The sequence below is a fragment of the Balaenoptera physalus genome, assembly GCF_965194825.1.
Source record: "Balaenoptera physalus genome assembly, chromosome: 1".
Lineage (NCBI taxonomy): Eukaryota > Metazoa > Chordata > Mammalia > Artiodactyla > Balaenopteridae > Balaenoptera > Balaenoptera physalus.
The window spans coordinates 189879482-189903352 of record NC_138882.1 but is presented as its reverse complement, the minus strand read 5'-3'; the positions used below and the strand labels follow the sequence as shown (position 1 = coordinate 189903352).

The window sequence follows — 23871 nt, the reverse complement described above, 5'->3', positions numbered from 1 at the left end:
GAAGCTAAGTAAATGGAACCAATGAGATGTTCTGAGATTACTTATTCCCAAAGCCTTGCTTTGATTTTCACTTGTGTCACCACTTCCTTCCACTTATAAATTGACACTCGTATCATGCGAAGAGGCTGTGGTGATTCAAAATAACTTTCAACATGATTGTCCTATAACTGGGGTGGAGGTGGGAGGCAGGCACAGCAGATACCCAACAACGCGGCATCTGACTATGTCCATCAAACTCAGGGCTAAGTGATAGCATCCCACTCTTAAAATTATAAACTTCAAATTCCAACATGAAAAGGACATTTAATCCTTGCACATATATGTATTATTGGTGGGTTACTCCAAACACAGCATGGAGGAAGCTCAATACCCGGTTATAGTTTATCACAATGCTTATCGATAGCAACTAAGCAACCATGACCTTTATTTTAAACAAAGAAGGCGGGGCTAGGGGAAGGCGTGGCCTTTAGAAGAATACTCTAGCACCAAATCAGTAATTCAAACCTTTTCCCCTTTTTTTTTTACTTTTTTTTTTAAATTGCAGTATATACAACGTACAATATTATATTAGATATGGGTATACAATATAGTGATTCACAGTTTTTAAAGATTATAGTCCATTTACAGTTATTTACAGTTATTTACAGAATATTCGGTATATTCCGTGTTGTACAATATATCCTTGTACCTTATTTTACACATAAGAGTTGGTACCTCTTAATCCCCTACCCCTATCTTGCCCCTCCCCTCTTCCCTCTCCCCACTGATACACTAATTTGTTCTCTATATCTGTAAGTCTGTTTCTTTTTTTAAATTATAGTCACTAGTTTGTTGTATTTTTTAGATTCCACACTAAAGTGATATCATACAGTGCTTGTCTTTCTCTGTCTGACTTACTTCACTTAGCAAAGTACCCTCCAAGTCCATTCATGTTGTTACAAATGGCAAAATTTCCTTCTTTTTTCCAACTTTTTCTTGACCTAGAAATCACTGTATAAGAGCACCGTCCCACGGATGCACCCACTGCTGACAGGTGAGAACAATTAAACTAACAAAAAGGAACAACTCTTTTTAAAGAACTGTCTCTGCTATACTTTCCACTATCTAAGTAAGATGTAACTCCTCGCTCTATAAACTGAAAACACTTGATAACAAACTTCAAAGTCTTCACTTCATTATCCAACACTACACTCAAGTCACAAAGCTGTAACCAAGTGGTACTGACCTTTTTACAGGGAATGAACAAAGAGGGTAAAGAGAAAAAGAAACTACAAATAGACTCAATTCTGCAGGCCTAACTTGAGGGTCTATAAAAAACCAAAAGAGGAAACAACTACTGTTTCACACAGAAACAAATCATCACATCCTATGGCATTTTTCATATCAGCTGGCCTTCTCTGGATGTTTACATATAGACTAAGCCCTCATTTATCTTTGCTAAAAGTCAGTGACGTAGAAAATTCGAAACAGAATAATGCCTAAAAAATGTTATGACTTTGGCTACACTCACATAAACTTCCTGAAGAAAATTAAAACTGAGGTTTAAAGTATTTTTAGAATTTTATTATTTAAATATATAAAATACTACACATTGCAGGCTAACTAAAGGTAAAGAAGCAGATCTCTTTGGTCTGTTTAATAAATGGAAGGTTAATTTGTAGTTAATGCATGGACTGTATCAAACTACTACTAAAGATTTTTGAAAACGTCAGCCAGTCAATTTTTTCCACTGAAATGTAACTTCATTCAATATTCAGTAAATATTTAGTATGGATCTTATATGGGCAATGCATGCATCAATGAATAAAACAGACGTGGTGGTATCTGTCCTTACAAAGCTTAAACCTAGAGCGCCAACTAAATGTCAACGTCACGATCATCCCATGGCCCAGGCACTGCACTGTCCACTTTGTAGGCTTGATCTTTTAATCTAAAAACAACCCATCTGCAAGGTAGGTGCTTATATCCCAACTTCATAGGTAAGTACAGCAAGGTTAGGAGGGTTTAGTGTCTTGCCCAAGGTCATGGAAGATAGCAACTGATGGAACAGATCAGCTGATGTCAAAGTCCAGCTCCCAACCCATGCACTCTACCATCCCCCAACTCAGTCCCTGAATCACATCTAAAATTCTGAATTAGCCATGTTCAAATTAATGCAGATTTCCTGCCCCCCACCCCCAAAAGTTTTCAATACAAGGCTGACCTAATATTAAAACGATGCCCATTTCCTGAATGCCCATACACCATACATTCTGTGCTGACTGGTCACATCCACCAAGCTGGGGTTAACTAACTGTGGTGTATAATACATAAATGATGATTAACTCACTGTGTGTACACACGTATGTACACAAGAGTGCATGTTAACGAAACCTCCCTTATCTCCCAGCACTATCTACGTAAAGGTCTCTAACAAAAAAAACCGAGAAGATACGATTACTTATTCTCAGTAAGTTTTCATTTCAAAGAAGGAAAAGCAGCTTCTTGCTTTTAATACACTTGTGAGAAACTCAATTTGGTGGAGAGAGGGCAATTTCAACGGTAAGTGGAACCTAAGCTGAAGCCCCTGATTGCTGCGCTGCGGTGACCAGCCTTTGCGTAGGGTTACAGGTACAGACCAGGAACTGGAAGGAAACTCCAAATGTTCCTCCCCCAGCTGCTCACATTCGACTGTGAAACAAGAGGTGTACACGGCGCTGCACCTTAACGAGCTCGGCCCCCCACTCACAGCAGCAATGGAGATGTGCCTTCACCAAGGTAACAAGTGGCAGGCGCCCTTCACTACTCCACGTTCAAAGTCAGCACTAAGAACGTATGCTGTTAGGGACAGAAACGACACAAGAGCACATGCATCGGTGCAGGGCAGTGACAACACACTGAGCCCTAAAAAGTCAACTGGAGATAGCCTAACATCACCAAAGACATATCCCCAACTCTAAGGAATCTTAGGTTTAATTTTAAAGACAATTACATTTTAATAGGCCAAACAGTAGCAAAAATGAATCAATGGTATCTGCTCAAAATAATATTTGTAATAATTTACCTATCCGACCTGAAAATTCATTTCATGTAACAGCTAAAGAATTAATAATTATATAACTCAAGGAAACAAACATATTTTTTCTATTTAACAAAAAATAGAAACTCATTAGGAATCCACACAGAATTCCCATGCAGAGTATTAGAGGAATGGCTTCAACTACTTATCTGTGAATGAAGAATTAGGTACGAAGCACCACTATTAGAGCCAGACAAGGAGCAAGGATCCTTGGTGCTATGCTGAATGGAAACCACTAATCTCAATAATCTCCTTGTTAAGCATTCTCAGAATCCATGATTATTTCTAGATAGCAAATTAATTCTATTATGCTAAGGCCTGGACTTCTATAAAAATGGAAGCTTACTGTTTTTTAGTAAAAGTAAGGAATCTTTCTCTTAGGACATTACGTGAATGGCTTCCTCCACATCAGTCCTATTCAGCGTTCCCCAAAGAGGGCTGACATCCAGTAACACCACAGCCACTGTCTGTCCAATCACAACCTAAGATCACTGAGGGAAGGAACTATATCTTAAGATTCTTCAGTCCCCCTTATGGTGCTGCGCTCAACAAAGAACACAAAGTAGGCTTTCAACAAATGCCTGTCGAAGGCACTGGTGATAACCCAAAACGCTCCTAACTGCACTCTGGGATATATTGCTCCGTGATGACAGTGACTCATTCGGGAACAAAACCCTCAAAGCAAACACAGTGACCTAGAAAAGCTATGGGAGCACAGCATATGCAGATGTGATAGCAGGCTCTTTCAGTTATGGTTACTAGAGATCTGCTCAAGCTGGCCCAAGAAAAGAGCCCTCTACTCAGAAGAGACAATAAGGATAATCTAAGAATCCAACGGGAAGAAGCACCAATACAGCAGGACTCAGGGAGAGCGCTCGTGCTCTCTCTCTCTCTCTCTGCACAGCTGCTCCAACCCTCTGCTTCTCCCAGCTTCCTGCCCTACAAAGGGCATTCACCCAGTGCCTCTGACAGTCCCCAAACACATCTTGTTCTCCAAACTCACCAGGCTAAAAGGACTGATTCTAATTTATGGTATAAACAAAGAAATCCATCTCTCAGTTAAACCTCAAACCATAAAAAGATAAAATACATAATTAATCAACAACATGTCAAAGCTATTGGGTTTTTGTTTTCCACTGTTCCACTTGCCATGCATGGTATTTGCTGTGGGCAAAACCAACTCCAATTTCTTCTTTTTGAAACCTTGCAAAGAAACAAAGAACATTTCCTTCTGTTCATCTCTTCCCCTTATAGGTTAAGCTGAAGGAAAAGACGTCTATGGTTATTCTTATCTATTAGGTTATCTTTTTATAAGTAGTATTGAGAAACAAGGAAAGAAAGCGGGTATCCAGACAATAAACACATTCCTTCCAGGAGCAAATATTTCTTCAACATCCCTGTTATTCTTACACAAAAACTGTGAATACGTGCTGAATACAGAACTCAAACAAAAACATCTGACATAGCAATATGTGACTTAGAAAAAGGCACCTAAACCTAGAGCACCCCACTTCCCATGCTGTTTCTGCAGACAGCTTTAATGTGCTGTACTAGACCAATCCTGGTGACAGAAGTTTCAGCTTTTATTGCTGTTAATACCCTGAGCAATTACTGTAGCTCAGCAGGAACCTCTGCCCTGAACAGCAACTATCACATTGTAATCAGCATTTCATAAGAGACGCCATTCAAACACGAAGGCACCTGCTAACGTGGAAAAACTGTACAAAAGGGGCTCAGACGCTAATAGGTAAAAGAAAAATCTCTGCAGTTTTCTTTCACAGCTGTATCTTTTCCATGGCGCAGTGGTACTGCATCTGGTAAAGACCCCGCACAAAGACAATGAGCAGGGAAAGAGCAGCAGCAGCACCACGAGCAACAGGAAACTCTCCGGGAAACAAGGCCACCGCCCAGAGCTGCAGATGTCAGTGCAGCAACTGTGGAAAAAAATCTTTGGAAGGCAACACATAATAAATAGCAAAGACCTCTAAAACATGGTAAAACCTCATGTTGACATAAAATCTGAGCAGAAAGCACGTGCTTTTTACAAGATTAAACCGCAAGGCCACCTTGTAAAACTAGAAGGTAAAAGCAGCCTACCAAGAATAAAGAAATCTTAGCAGTAAATGGCCCATTTTACTTTCTTTTAAAGTAGCAAAAAGCATGTTATTACTTACATGATAATTTTTGAACAAAGAAAAATAAATGGCATGCAACTTTTTAACTAACTCAATCGCATATACTAATTGGACATTTGGAGTCATTTAAAATGCATTAAAAAAAAACTAAGGAGATGCAGAGTTCAGACTACATTACTTTTCTTTAGGCTGAAATATCACATACAATGTATGTCAGAGCACAAGTATTATCAAAAGTTACAAAGCATTTTGGAAATAATGGCTTTCACAGATACTGACACATATCTCTACAAAGCTAAAGAATTAGGATTTCTCCAGACCTAAGAATGTACACAGTGGTTCATAACCTTCAAGTACAAAAAGTCCCCTACATACGAACCTTCAAGTTGCGACCTTTCAAAGATGCAAACGTGCATTCACATGTGCAATCACGTAAGTTAGTGCATGTGTCTGGCGTACATTATCATGTGTGTGCATCCTCTACAAGTGGTTGTGCTTTCGTGTACTTTACTGTACAGTACAGTATACAGTAGTACAGTATCTTTATTTCAAGCCCAGGATGTCTGCAAGCAAGCGTAAAAGCAGCGGTATATAGCCAATTGTGTTAGTTGGGTACCTAGGCTAACTCTGTTGGACTTAGGAACACACTCTCGGAACAGAACTCGTTCGTATGTAGGCGACTTACTGTACAGGATCCTTTCTTAACATCTAAATGTTTCAAAAGATTCCCCAAATGACACTACTTCGATAGCACTTCACATAACAACTGCTTGAGGAAAACACATAACAAAGTGATTCTTAACTACGTACTGTCATTAAGTAAGTTAATTTTAAAAATCAGAGCAGCATATTAATACATTTGAAAAGCAGTTGTACAGACATGTGTGGAGTATATTTATTTAATTTATTTAAGACTGAGAATGCTTATTTACAGACCTCTGCAAAATCTCTACGGATATCAGGGGATCCAAAGCCCCAAGTGTGAGAACCAGTGGTCTAAAAACAAGAGATTTCATACTGGGCAATATTGGCACTTAGGTACCTGTGAAAGGTTTTTAATGAGAAAGTACTGTAGCTATATCATCCCCAAGCCAAACTTCCTTCCCCGACTTCCAACACGGGAGACCCCAGAAAAGGTTCAAGATACACTCCATATTTGCTTAAAATACCTAAGTAAATTACAATCGCCACAGAAAATAATCATCTCTGGCCCATTTATATTCTCTTTTTTCCCCCCAACTCACCATCAAATCCAAAATTTATTTTACGTCAGGTTCTTCACAATGGCTGAGAAAAAATGAACTACTACAGGAGCTCAAGGGAATCTCTGAAATTGTTGTCAGAACACAGCTACTAAATGAATAAAAACTTCAGAAACATTTGTTTACACTTAGTGTTATAAAGCTGATTACTGCCTTAATTGAGTGTTGCAGTCACCAGGCAGTCAGCACTCAGAGGTGAACTGGTTACCAAGTCAATACGATAGAGAAGCAATCAAAAGAGACAGCCAGTGGAACTGGGAAAAGAGAAGGTACAGAGTAGAATCAAGAGCACATGAAAAGATGCTTACCAGTTTGAAGTCTTGGATGCTACAGATGAAATACGGTGTGTTTGGCCTCCGACTCTCGATATACACACAGTCTTTAAAAGAAAAAGAAAATTTAAAACAATGGCATTTACCTTTAATGGATCAAAGACAGGGCCCATAAAGCCACTGCATAAATAAATAAATGACAAAGCACATGCCTTTTTATAGAAAATAAATTTTTAAAGGTGATATTAAATGACAAATAATTTTAAGCTAAAGGAAAACAGCTCTTGGGTTCTTTTTGACCACTTTCTGATAATTTAAATAACTTGATAAAGCCTCAATTATTGTTTCCAGCATCCCTGAAGAAGGGGGAGTGGGAATCCCATGGGATTATCCATAGTCAGATGGAGAAACTTCGATAAAGGGAATTACTTGCTCAAGGTTACACACCAAGACAAAATCCTGAATATCTTACTCACATAGATGCTCCCCGTCTTCACAAAGAGAAACAGCTTTGCCAAGTGCTGCTTTATTTTTAATAAATATTTTGTGAGGAAATAAGTGAAATATGTAAAGAAGATTAGCTTGAACATGCTATTACAACGACCTTTTCACCCACATGAAGAAAAAGAAAACCAATCTAGTATCTTATGGATAACTTTCTATTAAATTTTAACCTGAACATATTTTCTAATAGTAAAGAAAACCAAGGCAGCCAATCAGAGATGGAATGAAGTAAACCAAATTAGATTTTCCTCAGGGAAGAAGAGCACTTTCTTAAATTACACTTGACATGGCGGTGGCTGGGTAATTATTTTTGATGCTCTCAACAGCTGGAGTCTAAAGGTTATTTTTTAAAATGACCAGTTAAGACACATTTTTTTTTTTAAAGAAGCAATGATTTTAAGGGAAGCAGTGACTATAAAGGAATGTAAAAACTCTCCACACTACAACCGAAGATCATCATAAAGCTCAGGACAGGAAAATCTAGGCATTATTTACTCAGAAGTAAAGGCATCTGCAGTCAATCAAATTTTCTAGGGAGAGTGACCATAATGCCCACGTTTAAAATGCCATGTGTTTTATCCTTCCTCATGACCCTTCACAACAAACGTGTCTTAGAATAACTCCAGATGCTTGAGAACACAGGCAGGTTCCTCTACTTCTTCATTTCACGCATGTTAACAACACCCTCCCCGGCAAAAAGCAAAGGAGCAGAGGTTTGGAGCCCTCGATCAAGTGGAAATTCTAGTCCCACCACAGGGGCCAGCAGACCCACTAAGAGGCAGAACAGGAAGAAAGACACGAAGAAGACTAAAGGCCACTTCCTTCCAAGAAACTTCCTGAAAGACATCAGGATTCTTGTAGCCCAAAGTCATTACAGAAAAAGAAGAAATCTGAAAGCCAATCATTTAGGCATCCAGAATTTCCCAACAGATTTCTCTACTCAGATGTAGGCTCAACAACAGCAATTCGATCTCTGAATCCATATAAATCAGCAGCTCAGGAATGAACTGCTGACTGAGCTTTCTATCTTGTTCCAAAGTCCAGGATGCTGGGAAAAAAATTCTGTTCAACATTCAGGCAACATCCACTTACCATGCTAATCACCTTAAGGGACAAAGAAGAGATCTCTTCCCACTGTGGTAGAGAGTTCTCTACCTAAGCCTAACTTGCTATTCAAGTAAAAACTGAAGAAACGCATTCCCTAAATAAAAACTGTAGTTCCGACTTGCACAGTGTGGGGACAACCCAAGGTTCTTAATTTCTGTGTTCCAATCCTTGTTGTACCCACTACCAGCATTTCACATCTCTAGATATCCACTGTTTACTCATCTCACCTGAACACAAATCACAGCCCATATGCCCTCTTCTTCCTATCACCTCCTACAGAAGGAAGTATTTTCTGTATCTCATAATGTGACACTGTCATACCTAGCTACTATTCACTGACTTCAAAACTAACAGGTCCCTTCCTAACTAATCATCTCCACTTTCTTAAAGCTCACGTGACAAAAAAAACTTGCTGTATTCGATGGCCTGATCCCACATTACATCTCGCTCTCCCCTAGGCTGCACTGCCTTAAAGAAACACCAACTCCCGTACCCCATCCATACCAAACCTTCTTTATTCCTTTATTCTTACAAGCACCTGCAACCTTATAATGAGTTGCCTCCAGGGGCAGTAAATTCTCACGACTCCTCTGTAAAGAAACAACATCTCCTCTCCTTGATGTAAAATTTCCTTTCCTTTATATAAAGTTGACAGCTTACATCCCCTGTGTGGTCAGTTATTTGGCAGTCAGATGGTCTGCACTGTCTACTTCACTATCAATTTTGAGCTCAAAGAAACCAAACTTACTCATTTCTGCATTCACCCCCCCCCCCAAGGACTAATGCCTGACACTGGTGTTGGTAAGACTAGACAGAACTGAAATCAATGACAGATGGTTAGATAGCGAGGATTACGAATAACTTTATTCTTTTTACACAAAGAAAAGCTTTATATTCTTTTTTCATAATCAACAGAATCATTATTACTATAAACTCTCTTACATAAAGTAAAAACATAAAGTAGCTATTAACTTATATATTAAAAAGCTTTCCAGAATAGGAGAGAGAATCTATATTCTTCCATTTCTCAACTACAAATTTACATTCAGGAAAATGATTATCTCTAAATACACCTGAACGTATATCTGTTAGAGGAGAAAGGAAAGGAATACGCTGGGATGTCAAGGACAACTACTGATATCCCTTTGCCGAAACGCTTCTCCGTGGTCTCACCGGAGGCCGCCCTGCAGCCCTGGCCTGAGGAGCACTGCCGTGAGGGATAAGGTAGTGGGAGAGAGCAGATTCACAAACCTAACACATGGAATTACCACGTTTACCTATCAATGCCTTATTACTAGATAAAAAGTCACCTCTTTCTGTTTAAAAAGTTATCGTGGCAACCCCAATTGATCCAAAGCTATAAATTCAGATATGAGATTCCAATGTACAAGGCTAGTAATATGCAAAGCAGGTCACTGCATCAAGTGATCTCTATCAGTATTTTGAAACTTACATGTGAAACGGTCTGACTGAACTTATCTTCAAAATTATCTTCAAAATTAAGTGACAACACTTAGAGTTTATTTTACATAAATATGGTCATAAAACACACAATGACCAAGATCAGAGGTTATTAAAATTCTTGACATGAATTAAAATTTTTCACATGTCAAACTTGCCATAGGAATAGGGGAAAATACATTGTTTTGATTTGATTTTTCTAAATCATTTTAAAAAAGGAAAGCATGAAAAATTATTGTAGAGTCAAACTTTTCTTTTTAACCCTCCCATAAAAAATAGGGGGATCTAACTAAAAGAGAATACATCCTAAAAACAATTTGGAATTTAAGTCTCACACACACACAAAAGTCTACTTATTATTGCTCATAATAATTTTCAAAATAAGGTTAAATAAGGCCATATAACTCAGAAATATTTCCCTCGTCTTATTAATTAAGCAGCTATTTAAGAAAATAACTTTACATAGATGTTTACAGTTAGCACAAAAATAAAGTGTTTTATCTGGGAAGGGAATGATGAAAACATAAGTCAATATAAAAAGGAACAAAACTGGGTCATTTGTGGAGACGTGGATGGACCTAGAGTCTGTCATACAGAGTGAAGTAAGTCAGAAAGAGAAAAACAACGTATATTAACGCATATATGTGGGATCCAGAAAAATGGTACAGGGGAACCTATCTGCAGGGCAGGAATAGAGACGCAGACATAGAGGACGGACGTGTGGACAGGACGCGGGGGCGGGGGCGAATGGGGAGATTAGGGTTAACATATATACGCTACCATGTGTCAAACAGAGAGCTGGCCCGAACCCGGGAGCTCAGCTCGGTGCTCTGTGGTGACCTAGATGGGGGGGATGGGGGGGAGGGGGGAGGGAGGTCCAAGAGGGAGAGGACATATGTATACATACAGCTGATTCACTTTGTTGTACAGCAGAAACAAATACAACACTATAAAGCAACTATACCCCAATTTTTTAAAAAATCATTAAAAAAAAAAAAATCACTTGGGATACACGCCCAGCAATCTTTTAAAGCCAAAATGATTTGCCAACAATTTTTCATGCAACTTATGGGAGCACGGATTGTCTGAAGCTGGCTGTAAAATTGGTTTCAGTCAGTTGGATATTGATCCTCAACCTGAAAATTCCCCATGGCCAACACAAGTACTGCAGATACCTTTTTTTGAAAAAAAGAAAAAGAGCCTTTAAAAAAGAAAGCAAGCTAGCAGTTCTGAAAGAACTGAGCAAAGCCGATGCGACCCATTAAGTGCATAATGCGCATTTTCAAAATTACCCATATGAAAATGCATATTTACCAGATTGAGCTAACGGCTGTTGCAAGGCAAATATATATTTTTTAAATCTTAAAATCAGCAAGCCCGAAATGGGCCAGAAAAAATGAGTGAGGCTACTACCATCAATATCAATGATTCCAAACAACCCAGGATAACAAATTTTTTTCTTTACCAGGGGTGTCTGCAAATGAAACCATGGGTCTAGGTTACGATTTATTTCCTAACATGCAGTCTCTGCCTGGAAATGGATCACACGATTAAGTGACCTCAAATCCTGTGTTCACGATGTGGGCAATGATATTGAACAGGGAGATTCTGGCTGTCTCTCACAACCTCAACGTAGCTTTGTGTCCAAGAATCTCTTGTGCCATCTGCAAACAACAGAGCATTTGCTACGCTAGAGAAGGAAGTCAGCCAAAACGCAAAGGCAGATTCTGGAGGCAAAGAAAGCCCTCTCTGCTTTTTCAGCCCTCAGCAAATCAGCAGCCTTATGTAAACAGAGCAAGAGCAGGGTCCTCTCAAGGGTAAAAACCACAGCCTGAAGCATCAGGCAGTCTGTCATCCTGAAATACCAAGAGCCTGTCAGCATCCTTCCTGAAAGCCTCCTCACAAGCACAGTGGACCCCGACTCTGCCCACCAACCAAGCAAGCGGCGGACGACGCTCAGCCACGGGCTCTGTCCCGGGAAAGAATTTCTTTCTCCGTGAATGTATTTCTGCCTATTAATCTTTGAAATAATTGGGCTGGCCAAAAAGTTTGTTTGCGTTTTTCATAACATCTTACTTTACTTTCTGGCCAACCCAATACCTTCTCGCCCCTCTGCAAAGCATGACAGTGCCACTCTAACATAATTTCCAATAGAAAACCTTTCCTTATGAAGAGCACGCGTGAACAAAGCCTTTCTCACAAACAAACTCCCCAGAGATCCAGCTGGGTGGCGCAGCAGTGGCCACGGAGGGTGACCCTCGGGACTGCTCTGTCCTCCGGCTTTCCCTTCCTCTTACACAGGGTTCCTCCGCCGTCGACACTCTGAACTACTCCATCAGCTAACGGCAGCTGGTCTAACACCGCAGAATAAAGTCCACGAGTATCTTGCTAGTTAACATGGATGCTTCCAAATTTCCCACACACAAAAGGGTGTGTGTGCGTGAGCGCGCACGCACACACTAGCAACTACTCTGAAATCCCGATACCTGAATCCCAATCCCCCGTGCGCCACCTGGCCTCTATCAGAGCCTCTCATCTTGCTTCCTGCTCTCTACAAGAGCCACACCTGTCACCACGCCTCACCTCTGTAAACGATATACTACTACCTTCCGCACGGTAGACACTCAAAAACCACACGAGGAACAAATGAATTGAATGAAAATATTAAAACAGAAAAGAAGTTACACAAGATCCTAGCAAGAAGGCTATGCTCTAGCAATATCAACATACAAGATGCGGTTTTCTAATAAATACTTCTTTAAGAAATATGACTTCCCTGGTGGTCCATCCAGTGGTTAAGACTCTGCGCTTCCACTGCAGGGGGCACGGGTTCGATCCCTGGTCGGGGAAGTTCCGCGTGCCATGCAGTGCGGCCAAAAAAAAAAAAGAAAGAAAAAAGAAATAACTCAATTGCAGGATGACCTACTTTTAGTTTTCTGCTAGATTCTTTTGTGGGGAAGGGATACTTGCATTGTCTGGGAATAGTGGAGAACTTAAAAGGGAAAAGGAAACAAAAATTGGGAAAACAGCACCTCTGTAAGTGAAATCTTGTTAGTCCTTACCCTTTTCCTGTGTTTTGACCCTGAAAACTGTCACCCAAAATGGCTTGATAACATCTTCTTAAAGATTCTAATATCTCAGGTGACATATATCCTTGGTTCCTTCCTTTTCGACCTTCATGAAAATTAAACTCCATGTATTCATGTCTACAGATTCCCAAGTAGTACTACAAATTTTACACGGGTTTTTGTCTAAAAACAACACTATATACATTTAGCAAACATTTACCTTTCTTTATCCTCATTGCTAACAGGGAATTATTATGCCAATAGGGAATTAAATTATGAGAAAAATCAAGTTAGCTGGTGGGAGGGGGTAGAGAGGCAGGTCATAACAAACTAAAAGAAAATTTGTTTAAATTCCCCATTTTTCCCTCTTCTCCTCTAGGAGTTAGAAAATTTTCTAGTGCATCAAAAGCTTGAAGACTGATTCAAGACAATTATCTTGCTAACATTAAGCAGTGATGCTGTTTTGGAATAACTACTGCTGCAAGACCTCCCCCCCATTCCCAGATCAATCCTATGCTACATGGACTTGAAAACTCTGTAAAACAAGAAAAGAGATCATCCTGCCAGCAGCAGCATCTTACTAGTTACACTGACACGCTAAATACGAGCTGCTGTTTGACACTTGTATTTACTCAAGCCAAGAACATTCTGGGCACTCTCATCACCACATTTTCTTCTGAAAATGTTCCTTAAAAAGCCCTCCTTGTGACCCATATTGAATCCCTACTATGAAAAAGGTTCTAGCCAGCTTAACATCCAAACTCCAGTAAAGTGATGTGAATCTCTCTACTGCGTCTGTATAGAACTATGTGCCATAAGAGAACACAAGGAATCTAGGAGAAGGGAAAGGGCGCGTGGGGTGGGGGCAGGGAGGAAGGGGGGTGTCTATTTTCAAAATCAGTGATGGCCATCTGCCCTATGACGCAAAGTGTCTCAGGGCATTAGAGACGCGAGGGAAGGGAATTTCGAGACCACTCTCACTCTTGCTGCCCTACTGTACCTACCTTTCTAATGCTTGAGAAGGCAGGTAACAACTCTATTCATTCCAATCAGTGAATCCTATCAAAAATAAATTCGGCTATAAAATCCATATTAAGTAGAAGATGACTGCTAGTGGAAATGTCTTTAACACAAAAAGATTACAACTAAAATGTAGTTGAAATATGTACATTTAGGAAACCAACCCAGAGAGAGTTCAAACATTTCCAGGAATTCCCAGTATTCAGAGGAAAAAATAACCAGTGACAGGTAGGCTGCAGTGAAGATTCTTCTCTTCCCACATGGCCAACAAACAAACAAAATGCTAGTCTGATCTTCTGGTGTCACATCCTGCAGAGCAGATTTCAAGCAACAATGCCTGCTCCTTTTCAGAAAACAATGCACTAGGGGCCTTGGCTTTATAATAAATGGTTCAACCAATTTGCAGTGCTCACTGGAAATACACAGGAGAATTCACAATGCCTGGCTATAATTCTTATTTGGCAAATGATTTTATTATAAACTGGTATCATAGTGAATCCATTTTCTTTACGGGTTTTCTGCTAATGTTTAATGGACTGTCAGTATAATTTAGATTTCATCTATTTAAGCTCATTCAAGCCTGGCTCCTGATTGTACACTAAATGGAACATATTTCTACTCAACGAAATTAATGACAGTTAATTGTAGTCTGCAGTTCTCAATTTTGTAAAAGCAACTGTTGCACAGTTTAAGCATCAAGCTACAAAATTCCCCAAACCAATTATCTTTTTGTACTTTATAGGCATCTACATCATATAAGCCTTCCTTGTAAGACTAATGTATGTACGTATTCTTTTAATATTTCTTCCCAAATATTTACTACCAACTTGCCAAAAAGAGTTAGGACTTAAATTATAACTAAAGGCTGGGGAAATGAAAGTCTGTCAGTCTGAACAGAGGTGCTCAATTATTTCCGATGTTTTTAAGCTAGCAAAACTGAAGATCAAAATTTTCTACCTTATATATTTCTCTGCATACTATTGGACGGTTTTCTTATACATTTCGAATCGTCACAATGTCAACATTAAGTGAAATTTATTAAAAGTAGGCTAGGGACTTCCCTGGCGGTCCAGTGGTTAAGACTTCGCCTTCCAATACAGGGGGTGCGGGTTCGATCCCTGGTCAGGGAGCTAAGATCCCACATGCCTCGGGGCCAGAAAATCAAAAAACATAAAACAGAAGCAATATTGTAACAAATTCAATAAAGACTTTAAAAATGGTCCACATAACAAAAAAAAAAAATCTTTAAAAAAAAAAGTGAGCTAAACTTACCATATGGATTTAGACATACAAACAGGGCACACAGCACATATTAATAAATACTGTACTGAATTACTTTTGAGTTTGATACTCTGTCTAACAGAAATTTACTTCTGAGTTTTATTTACCAGACAACAATCCCATGAGTGATTTTTCTTATTGAGTGATTGGTCTTTCACCTAAGCATCCACACAGCTGTGTTAAGAGATGCTTAAAGGAGAAAAAAAGTGTGCAAAAAAAGCACCTTCAGAGAAACTTATCAAATCAAGACCCACACAGATACAGCAAGCATCCAGAATTTGCTGCCCCAAAACTATAACCACCAGGGTCACAGACCATCAGACTGCAATTCACACAAATATAAGAGAAGCAAAGGAAAACCACAAGCTATCCTTTTCAGTCCTTTTTTCAGCTTGATAGTTTACATCTGCTCAGCTGGTTACTGATTCTCCTATAACCACATTCCAATCATGCCCCATTCTCATGCTGTTGCCCCTATTAGAGATGCTCTACCTCTACTTGGTCCTACTGCAATTCTATCCAACCTCCAGGACCCAAATCAAGATTCCCACGGTCCTTCATGTCTTCCCCAACGCCACCAACTTACAGTCTGTTCAGTTCAGTTGGTATTGCCCACTCACTGCCTGTTACTGACAAATAATGTTACTTGAATGAGTGTAATTTCTCCCCATAAAATGAAGGATCAGGGACTAGAATCCTGTCTACTTTTGTGTCTTGCCTTATCTCACCTCCACAACACCTTGCACAAAGTTACAGACAAAGAAGAGTGTGCTCTTCTGTTATCAGCTGATTAATAAAACACTCCTAATACCACAGCTGACATCTAACAAACCCCAGGAAATTCTACTAGCTTACCCAAAGCCTATTACAGTTTCAGTGGGCCTCAAATTTAATCATTTGCTTTAATTTATATAAACTCCTAAGGGCAAATGAAGCCTGTTCCCTGACTCTCTTTACTCTACCCATACCTCTTCCTTTTCTCCCTTAAATCATTACTGTTTTCATTTGGGGTTTTGTTGTAGTTACTATTGTCTGGTCATGTGTTTCTTTTAAAATAAAGTCGAAGACTAAAGATATTTTAAGAATAATTTAAAACATCAAGTCACTTTCCTGTGACTGAAATGTTGAGACCTCAGATTTTCATTAAAGATCTCTAGCCCACTGTGAATTATAATTATCATTTTACAAGTATTCAACAGGTATCTGGAAAAAAATAGTTCCACCTACACGAAAATTTGCAATTATCTATCTCCTTAGGATTCTGCATGTAATAATTTTGCTTTCTAACAATATACATCATTCTCAGGCTAAAAAGTATTGGGGGGAGGGCACTGGCGGGATCTTGTCTGGTAATCTGCCATCCACCTGTCACTTTTATAATCAAAATTAGCAAAGATCTGAGCAAGGTAGCAGGATTTAAAATATCTAAATTCCTCTTGAATCCTGAAACGAGATGAGAGACTTCATTTATTGTTCAGGCCGTAAGAAGCTCTGGATGCTCTATATGAAACTACTCAACACACTTCAACAAATGAGTGCAGCTGCTCTGGGCCAATGTAACACTTAATGAGAGTTTTACTTTTTGTAATTTGTACCTTGAAAAAAATCATGTTCTGAACATCTGCTGAGACAAAATAAATCAGAACACTGACCGGAGAAGGGGGGACAAGACCTCTCCATTTCAACCAAAGCGGTAACAGGCAAATCTTGTCAAGATTACATTAAAGTTAAGGAAAGAAGATAAATATATTCTAAAGGAACAGAATCATAAACTCATAAAACATTCACACACAGACTTATGGGCACCACCAGCTAAGCACTAGAAATACTGAAGTGAATAAAAATACTGTCCTTCCCTTGACATGTTCACCATCTAATATTAGAGACAGACATGAAAACAAATAACTACATGTCTTCAACAATTTTAATTGTACTTGTTTTTTACCCCCTGTAACAGAGACTGCTAGCTGAGCATAATTTCATTCTTGCCTTCTTCCTTAAGAAAAGAACAGCTGAGGTTTAGAAGGTGTCCGGCCTCTCAGAAAAAAGACGACATTTGCCAGCCTCCCTCAGAGTTGGTTTGGTCACATGACTAAGCTCTGGTCATGGGATACAGTGTTTCAACTTCTGGAAACTGAAACCTGAAAAGAGGAGCCCCTTCTCCCCTTAGCCTTCCTGTTAGCCTGCAGACAAATGTATCGTCTGAAGGCGGAGCACGAGATGGATCACAGGATGACATGGGAACAGCGGCCACACAGAACGGAGTAACCAAATCTTTGACTGTGGCTAAAGAACCAGACCAAGAATTTACTGGTTCACAATTCAGCACTAACAGCCATTGTACACAAATATCTCTAAATTATTTTGAAATGTGGCAAAATACTTAAAATACATTCATGGGAAATTCCCTGGCGGTCCAGTGGTTAGGACTCCATGCTTTCACTGAGGTGGCCCGGGTTCAATCCCTGGTCGGGGAACTAAGAGCCCACAAGCCGTGTGACGTGGCCAAAAACAAAACAAAAAATAAATAAATAAAATAAAGGACTGTCCAAATAAATAAATAAAATACATTCATGAGCAGAGTGACATCCAAAACAATGATTTAGGGAAAATATTCTAATTCTTTTAATAGGGAAAGCTAGGAAGGAACAGATGACCCTAGCAAGTGTATAAAAACACAGCACATAGAGCTCGTGGCAGAATGACTAAAATAGTTTGATCGGACAGCATAAACCATTACCTTCCAGTGGGATTAAGAATCAAGTCCTAGAGGCAGATGGCGTTAAGTCAGAACAACGTCCACAGCTGCCACCCTGAAGAGACTTCACAGCCAAGTCAAGTTCCTAGCATGACGCTACCCCAAGGTGTCACAAGGAGGAAGAAAAGATCATGACTTCTGCAAATTGACTGGCATTTTCTGTGGAGGGCAGATTGATGGTGTCTAATGGCACCACTCAGGCTCCCCCCTTTCTTTTCCACTTCGGTGTGGGTTTGATTTTAGGACTTCTTTAGCGAGGCTATGTGGCTGCTCCTCAACAAAAACACAGGGGCCGCTGATAATCAAATTTTCTGGAACACTATATAATTTATAAAAGTAAAGCCGACCAGAATTCATACTCTACTAAGTTCTCAGAATATACTCCATATTTTACTTCATACCAGAAAGATGATACAATGTCACAGCTTTACCTCTTCCTTTCCACGCCATTAACTGTGGATAAAAAACAGAGCGCAAATGTGTCTGATCCATTCTCTGAGGTGAAGATTTACTACCTAAAGATGACGTAAAGTCTCCTGCTCTGCCTAGAGAACATTTCTCCAGTTTCAAACCCACAAACTGAGTCACTTGCAGAGGCCAAAGTCCTACAGTACACCAGGATTAGCTAGAAAGAACTGTAATGGCAATTCATTAAAAATCTTTAGAAGTCCAGACATACCCTTTAACTCAGCAATTCCACTTCTAAGGAAAGTGAGCAGAATTGAATAGATAACTATTCACCACTGTTGTTTATAATGGAGAATATTTGGGAAGAACCTAAAATCCAACTATATATAGCTAGTTACATTATGGTATCTATCGACTAATGTGGGCATGTCTAATTTTTTGTGTCATGGATGCCTTTAGCAATCTCTACACCCAATCTCCACCAAAAAAAAAAAAGGTTTTAAATTCACAAAAACATGTATTGAAATACTTGTCACAATATGAGAAAAAAACTGCAATGTAATATATGTGCTTCTTTATCGATTCGTTAAATAAGATGATTTACTAGGCTACTCCCCCAGTAACCTCCTATGTGATGAACATAAACATTATTTTCAGATGGTTTTCTCTACGTGATGTCATATAAGAATATCTGTGATTTATATTGGTGTCACAGGTACTGCCAATATTACTATGGTTTATTACCTACCTTCAGAATTGAAATGAATGCTAAATGTCATTTAAAATGTAATAAATTAGTGAAAATAAAGATGCCATTTTTTACCCACCCAAGTTCACAGTTTCCTGAATTCTATTCACAGTCACCTAGGTTGACCATGGACCCAAGGTTAAGAATTCCAGTTTTAATGGCATACTAAGCAGCAGTAATGACTCTGATAATTCCTGGCATGGCAATAAATTCAAGACATGTTAAGTTAAAAAGCATTATTACAAAACAGCGAATAGCATAATCCTACACCTGTTTACTAAGGCAAGTGACCATACAACAAAATATTAACAGTAATTTAGTGACTTTAATTTTTAACTTTTGCTTATCTGAATATTTCAATTTTCTTCCTTGAAAATGTATTATTTGTTCATCAAAAACAAAAGAAAAAAATGCAGGAAGGAAAATATGGGGGAGAAATAAAAAGAAAGGCCTATAACCAAATATTATAAATGTGCTCATAGGACAAAGGCAAAACAGCAGGTAAACTCTGGGGAGAAAACAAAATGGAGCACCTCTAATCATTACAGAAGTTGGGTAACAGAAATAATGCTGAAAAGGGAGCTGGAAATCCATATGTCAGTGTATCAGATGCCACAGCACTGAGAATCTTAGCAGCTGGGGGATAATAGAAGTAAAACATATGACAAAACTGATGGTCTCTACAACAACTAGCCTCCACCAATCATGATGTGAATGCCAGGTGCAATTTTTAAAAAAGACTGCTCTCAAACACAACTTCAGACTTGCAAAAAAACCAGTGAAGGGACCTAACTACCATAATGAATGCTGCATAGTAAGAAAACCACAAGAAGGTTATACGTTTGGTTGTCTAACATTCTTGGATTTGATATGAACCAACACATAGTCCTTGTTGTCACTGACAGAACCCCAGTCTGTATGTACATTATTCACATTCCTCTCTGTTGTGTTTGGGGAAAAAAAAGACTTTTTAGCCTATTTTAAGGTTACTGATTTAATTTCACGTTATTTGGTTGCATGAAGTTGCCCTTAATCACTAAGGATTATCCACATTGTTGCACAAGCTGATACAAGTCTAGGATCCTTTATCAAGGCAGCAATGTTCATCACTCTCCTGCCTTTACTCCACCATCACCACTCAGTTAAATATAAATTAGCATTTTTTAAAATGACCACTCAACATAATGCTTAAGGGATTTCCTCTCTGTGAGAGAACCCAGGAACCAATTCCTAGATACATAATGTTGGCATATTGAAGATGAATTTAAAATTGTTCTTCAGTTTTGAGGCCATGTGTAAAGTTTAATCATATTGTAAAATATCTATTCTGTATTAGAAATAGCTAGTTGACAGCTTACACTTCTCAAAACTCAGGTTGTTAACGTACACAAACTCAGTTTCTATATGTGAAGTTAGTGAGTCTTTTGTGTTACTCCAAAATAAAGGCAATGATTTATTTTTTCCCAATCTCAATACAATTTGAGCTAATCACCCAAGCTGGATACCTTACATTTTAAAGCTGGAATCAGCAGTAGCCCTATGGGAAGTAAGACAAAGCACTGACTTTTAAATATAGACATTTAAAATGATCTGTTGTTTTCTTCTGGAAGTAGAATTAGAATTGTTAATACTCATCCACAAACCATTATTATGTGTACAATATTGCTGCAATTGTGATCATAGAAAATTTTATTTATTTTTATGCCAGCTTATATTGTGAGAACACATTTAGTCAGTTTGGGTTTTATCAATCCTGTTATCCTTGTCCTTGGAACATCTTTCGTGTATTTGAGGTTTGCAGTTGAAAAGTTTACTGTAAAAAAAATCAAAAACAAAAAAATGTATTGTTTTTACAGAATAAATTTATTGGAATGTATACTGGGAGTAAGGTTTGAGGTTGTAAACAACTAAGTTAGTGTAATTTGGCTTCATATATGTAACGTGAGGTATTAATGTAATTCATATGTTAAAGCAAAAATTGTTAACAGCAAAATAAATAAATAAATTAATTAATTAATTAATTAAATTAAAAAAAGACTGCTCTCCATGATGCCAAATATCTATTTTTTGGATAGCTGCGGCAGATTTCGAAAGCATTCTCATTGATGAGCCTGAAAGATAGCCCAGGGTTTTTCTCCCTCAAAATGCCTTCTAGCCAGTACGGAGAGCAAACTGGAAATCACGTCTCCACTGTCTAATTGGAAATGTGAGGTATAAAATCCCTTGTAAGGAAGAAGCATAATTTCCCCAAGTCTAAGTGCTGCTAGAGTTAATTCTCAAACACAAACTTGAAAACTTTAGGTGTGAATAGTGGTAATTAAACACTGCTTTTCAGTTAAACTGTTCTTGACAATATAAAAATACAAGATATCAGGTGAGACTTTTTTGTGACATTTTCTTTCCCTCTACTAAAGAGAAAAAATTATAATTATACAAAGAATTAACATTCCCTCAATCAATTTGGTAATTGTACAGTACCTATGTTCTATAATACCAGCACCAATGGGATGTTCAGGACAAGTAAAGTCTAAGAGTTAAACACCAGCTAATAATAATAATGCCTGGCTTCAGAGCGAACAGTTATGCATAACTTTACAAATTAAAATATTAATAATGAGAATAATGAAAAGCAACATACTGAAATGATATTAAAAATTATATTATAAACTCAATCCATTTCTCCTTTTTAAAAGGAATTTATAGCCACAACCAAATGCCCCCCAAAACTGTATTTTTATTACATCTCTACTGATCAGTCTAAAGTGAGACTAGCACACCATCTGTCAAGCATCAACATCCACCCAGCACACAAAGAAAGCCAGAACAATGTCTACAGCCTTCAGAGAGAACATAAAACAACCCTATCTTTGCCTTTTACGGTTCAGTTTACACATTTTACACATTACACTGATTATCACACTGGACATCACTAAAAAGGCATTCCCTGCAAAGGCAGATGAATAAGGAAATTTAGGGATATGTGAGAAAATAAATTTAGAGGTTAAATGAGTGAACAAATGTGTAATATCTTTCATATGTAACATACATATGCTGCCTAATTGGCTTGAGTATGTATTTAATAGTGAAATAATGGGGCTTCCCTGGTGGCGCAGTGGTTGAGAATCTGCCTGCCAATGCAGGGGACACGGGTTTGAGCCCTGGTCTGGGAAGATCCCACATGCCACGGAGCAACTGGGCCCGTGAGCCACAATTACTGAGCCTGCGCGTCTGGAGCCTGTGCTCCGCAGCAAGAGAGGCCGCGATGGTGAGAGGCCCGCGCACCGCGATGAAGAGTGGTCCCCACTTGCCACAACTAGAGAAAGCCCTCGCACAGAAACGAAGACTCAACACAGTCATAGATAAATAAATAGAAGAATGTGAATTTCTTAAAAAAAAAAAAAATAGTGAAATAATGAAAAAGATTTAAAGGTACTGGATATTTAATGCAAACATAATGATAAAGAGTCACTGTGTATGAACTTAATAGACTGGTAAAGTGAAAGTTTATCCATTTCCACGCATTTTAAGCACTAACCTAAAAGAACCAGGTGGGACTTCCCTGGTGGCACAGTGGTTAACAATCCACCTGCCAACGCAGGGGACACGGGTTCAATCCCTGGTCCAGGAAGATCCCACATGCCGCCAAGCAACTAAGCCCGTATGCCACAGGTACTGAGCCTGCGCTCTGGGGCCTGCGAGCCACGACTACTGAAGCCCATGCGCCCCAGAGCCCATCCGCAAGAAGAGAGGCCACTGAGATGAGAAGCCCGCGCACCGCAACGAAGACCCAACGCAGCCAATAAATGAATGGATGAATGAATGAATGAACCAGGTAACTTCCTGATCTTCCCCCATCTATTTTATGGTACTTAAAATCCATTACGGGGGCTTCCCTGGTGGCGCAGTGGTTAAGAATCCGCCTGCCAATGCAGGGGACACGGGTTCGAGCCCTGGTCTGGAAGATCCCACATGCCACGGAGCAACTAAGCCCGTGCGCCACAACTACTGAAGCCCACGCGCCTAGAGCCCGTGCTCCACAACAAGAGAAGCCACCGCAATGAGAAGCCCACGCACTGCAACAAAGAGTAGCTCTGGCTCGCCGCAACTAAAAAAAGCCTGTGCACAGCAACGAAGACCCAACGTAGCCAAAAATTAAATAAATAAATTTATAAAAAACAAAAAAAAAAGCCATTACGAAGTGTATACTAACACAAGCGTATGAAGGAGTAGAAAAGCCTGTATTTTTACGTTTTCTAGTATTTAGGGTATTCAGTTACCCCCAAATCAAAACTCAGGCACACAGGTATCTATTCTGCGGTATTTAAACGTTTTGAAAAAGGAAGAGAAATCACTCTTATGCACATACATTTTAAAGTAATTCACCAAACAATATATTGCCCCATCTTTAAATCCACAGACATTATTTTTAGTTGTGCAAAGTCTGGTTTTCTCAGCTGGTGAAGCTGTCAGAATAAATAGAAGGCAGTATCTGGAAAGATGACAAACACATGGGTCAAAGTCAAATACAAGCCAATCTCTGTCAAGAACAGAGCCAAATTCCTGAATTTCAATTTAAACGATGTTATCCAACCCAAATACCACCATGCCACTTCAAATCAAAATTGTTTCCTTTTAAAAAGAGCGTTTTACAAAACTGATAGAGTATAACAGATTAAACAACTCTTTCAGCAATTTCCTCAGCTACTACAAAGCAAGGCTTCAATATATAATTATAATAAAGGGAACATTTAACAATTAATGGAGCCAGCAAAACCTAAACCTCCAGAGC

General features: G+C 38.9%; 1 protein-coding gene across 6 annotated transcripts in view; it reads right to left on the bottom strand.

The window, feature by feature from the left end:
- Positions 1-23871, bottom strand: part of RERE (arginine-glutamic acid dipeptide repeats) — a 419625-nt gene that overhangs the window by 221733 nt on the left and 174021 nt on the right. For all 6 annotated transcript variants that reach the window (XM_082460931.1, XM_082460929.1, XM_082460934.1 and 3 more), the window contains one exon: positions 6764-6834. In XM_082460931.1, the coding sequence (XP_082317057.1) occupies positions 6764-6834 (71 nt within the window). The remainder of the gene's footprint in view (positions 1-6763; positions 6835-23871) is intronic.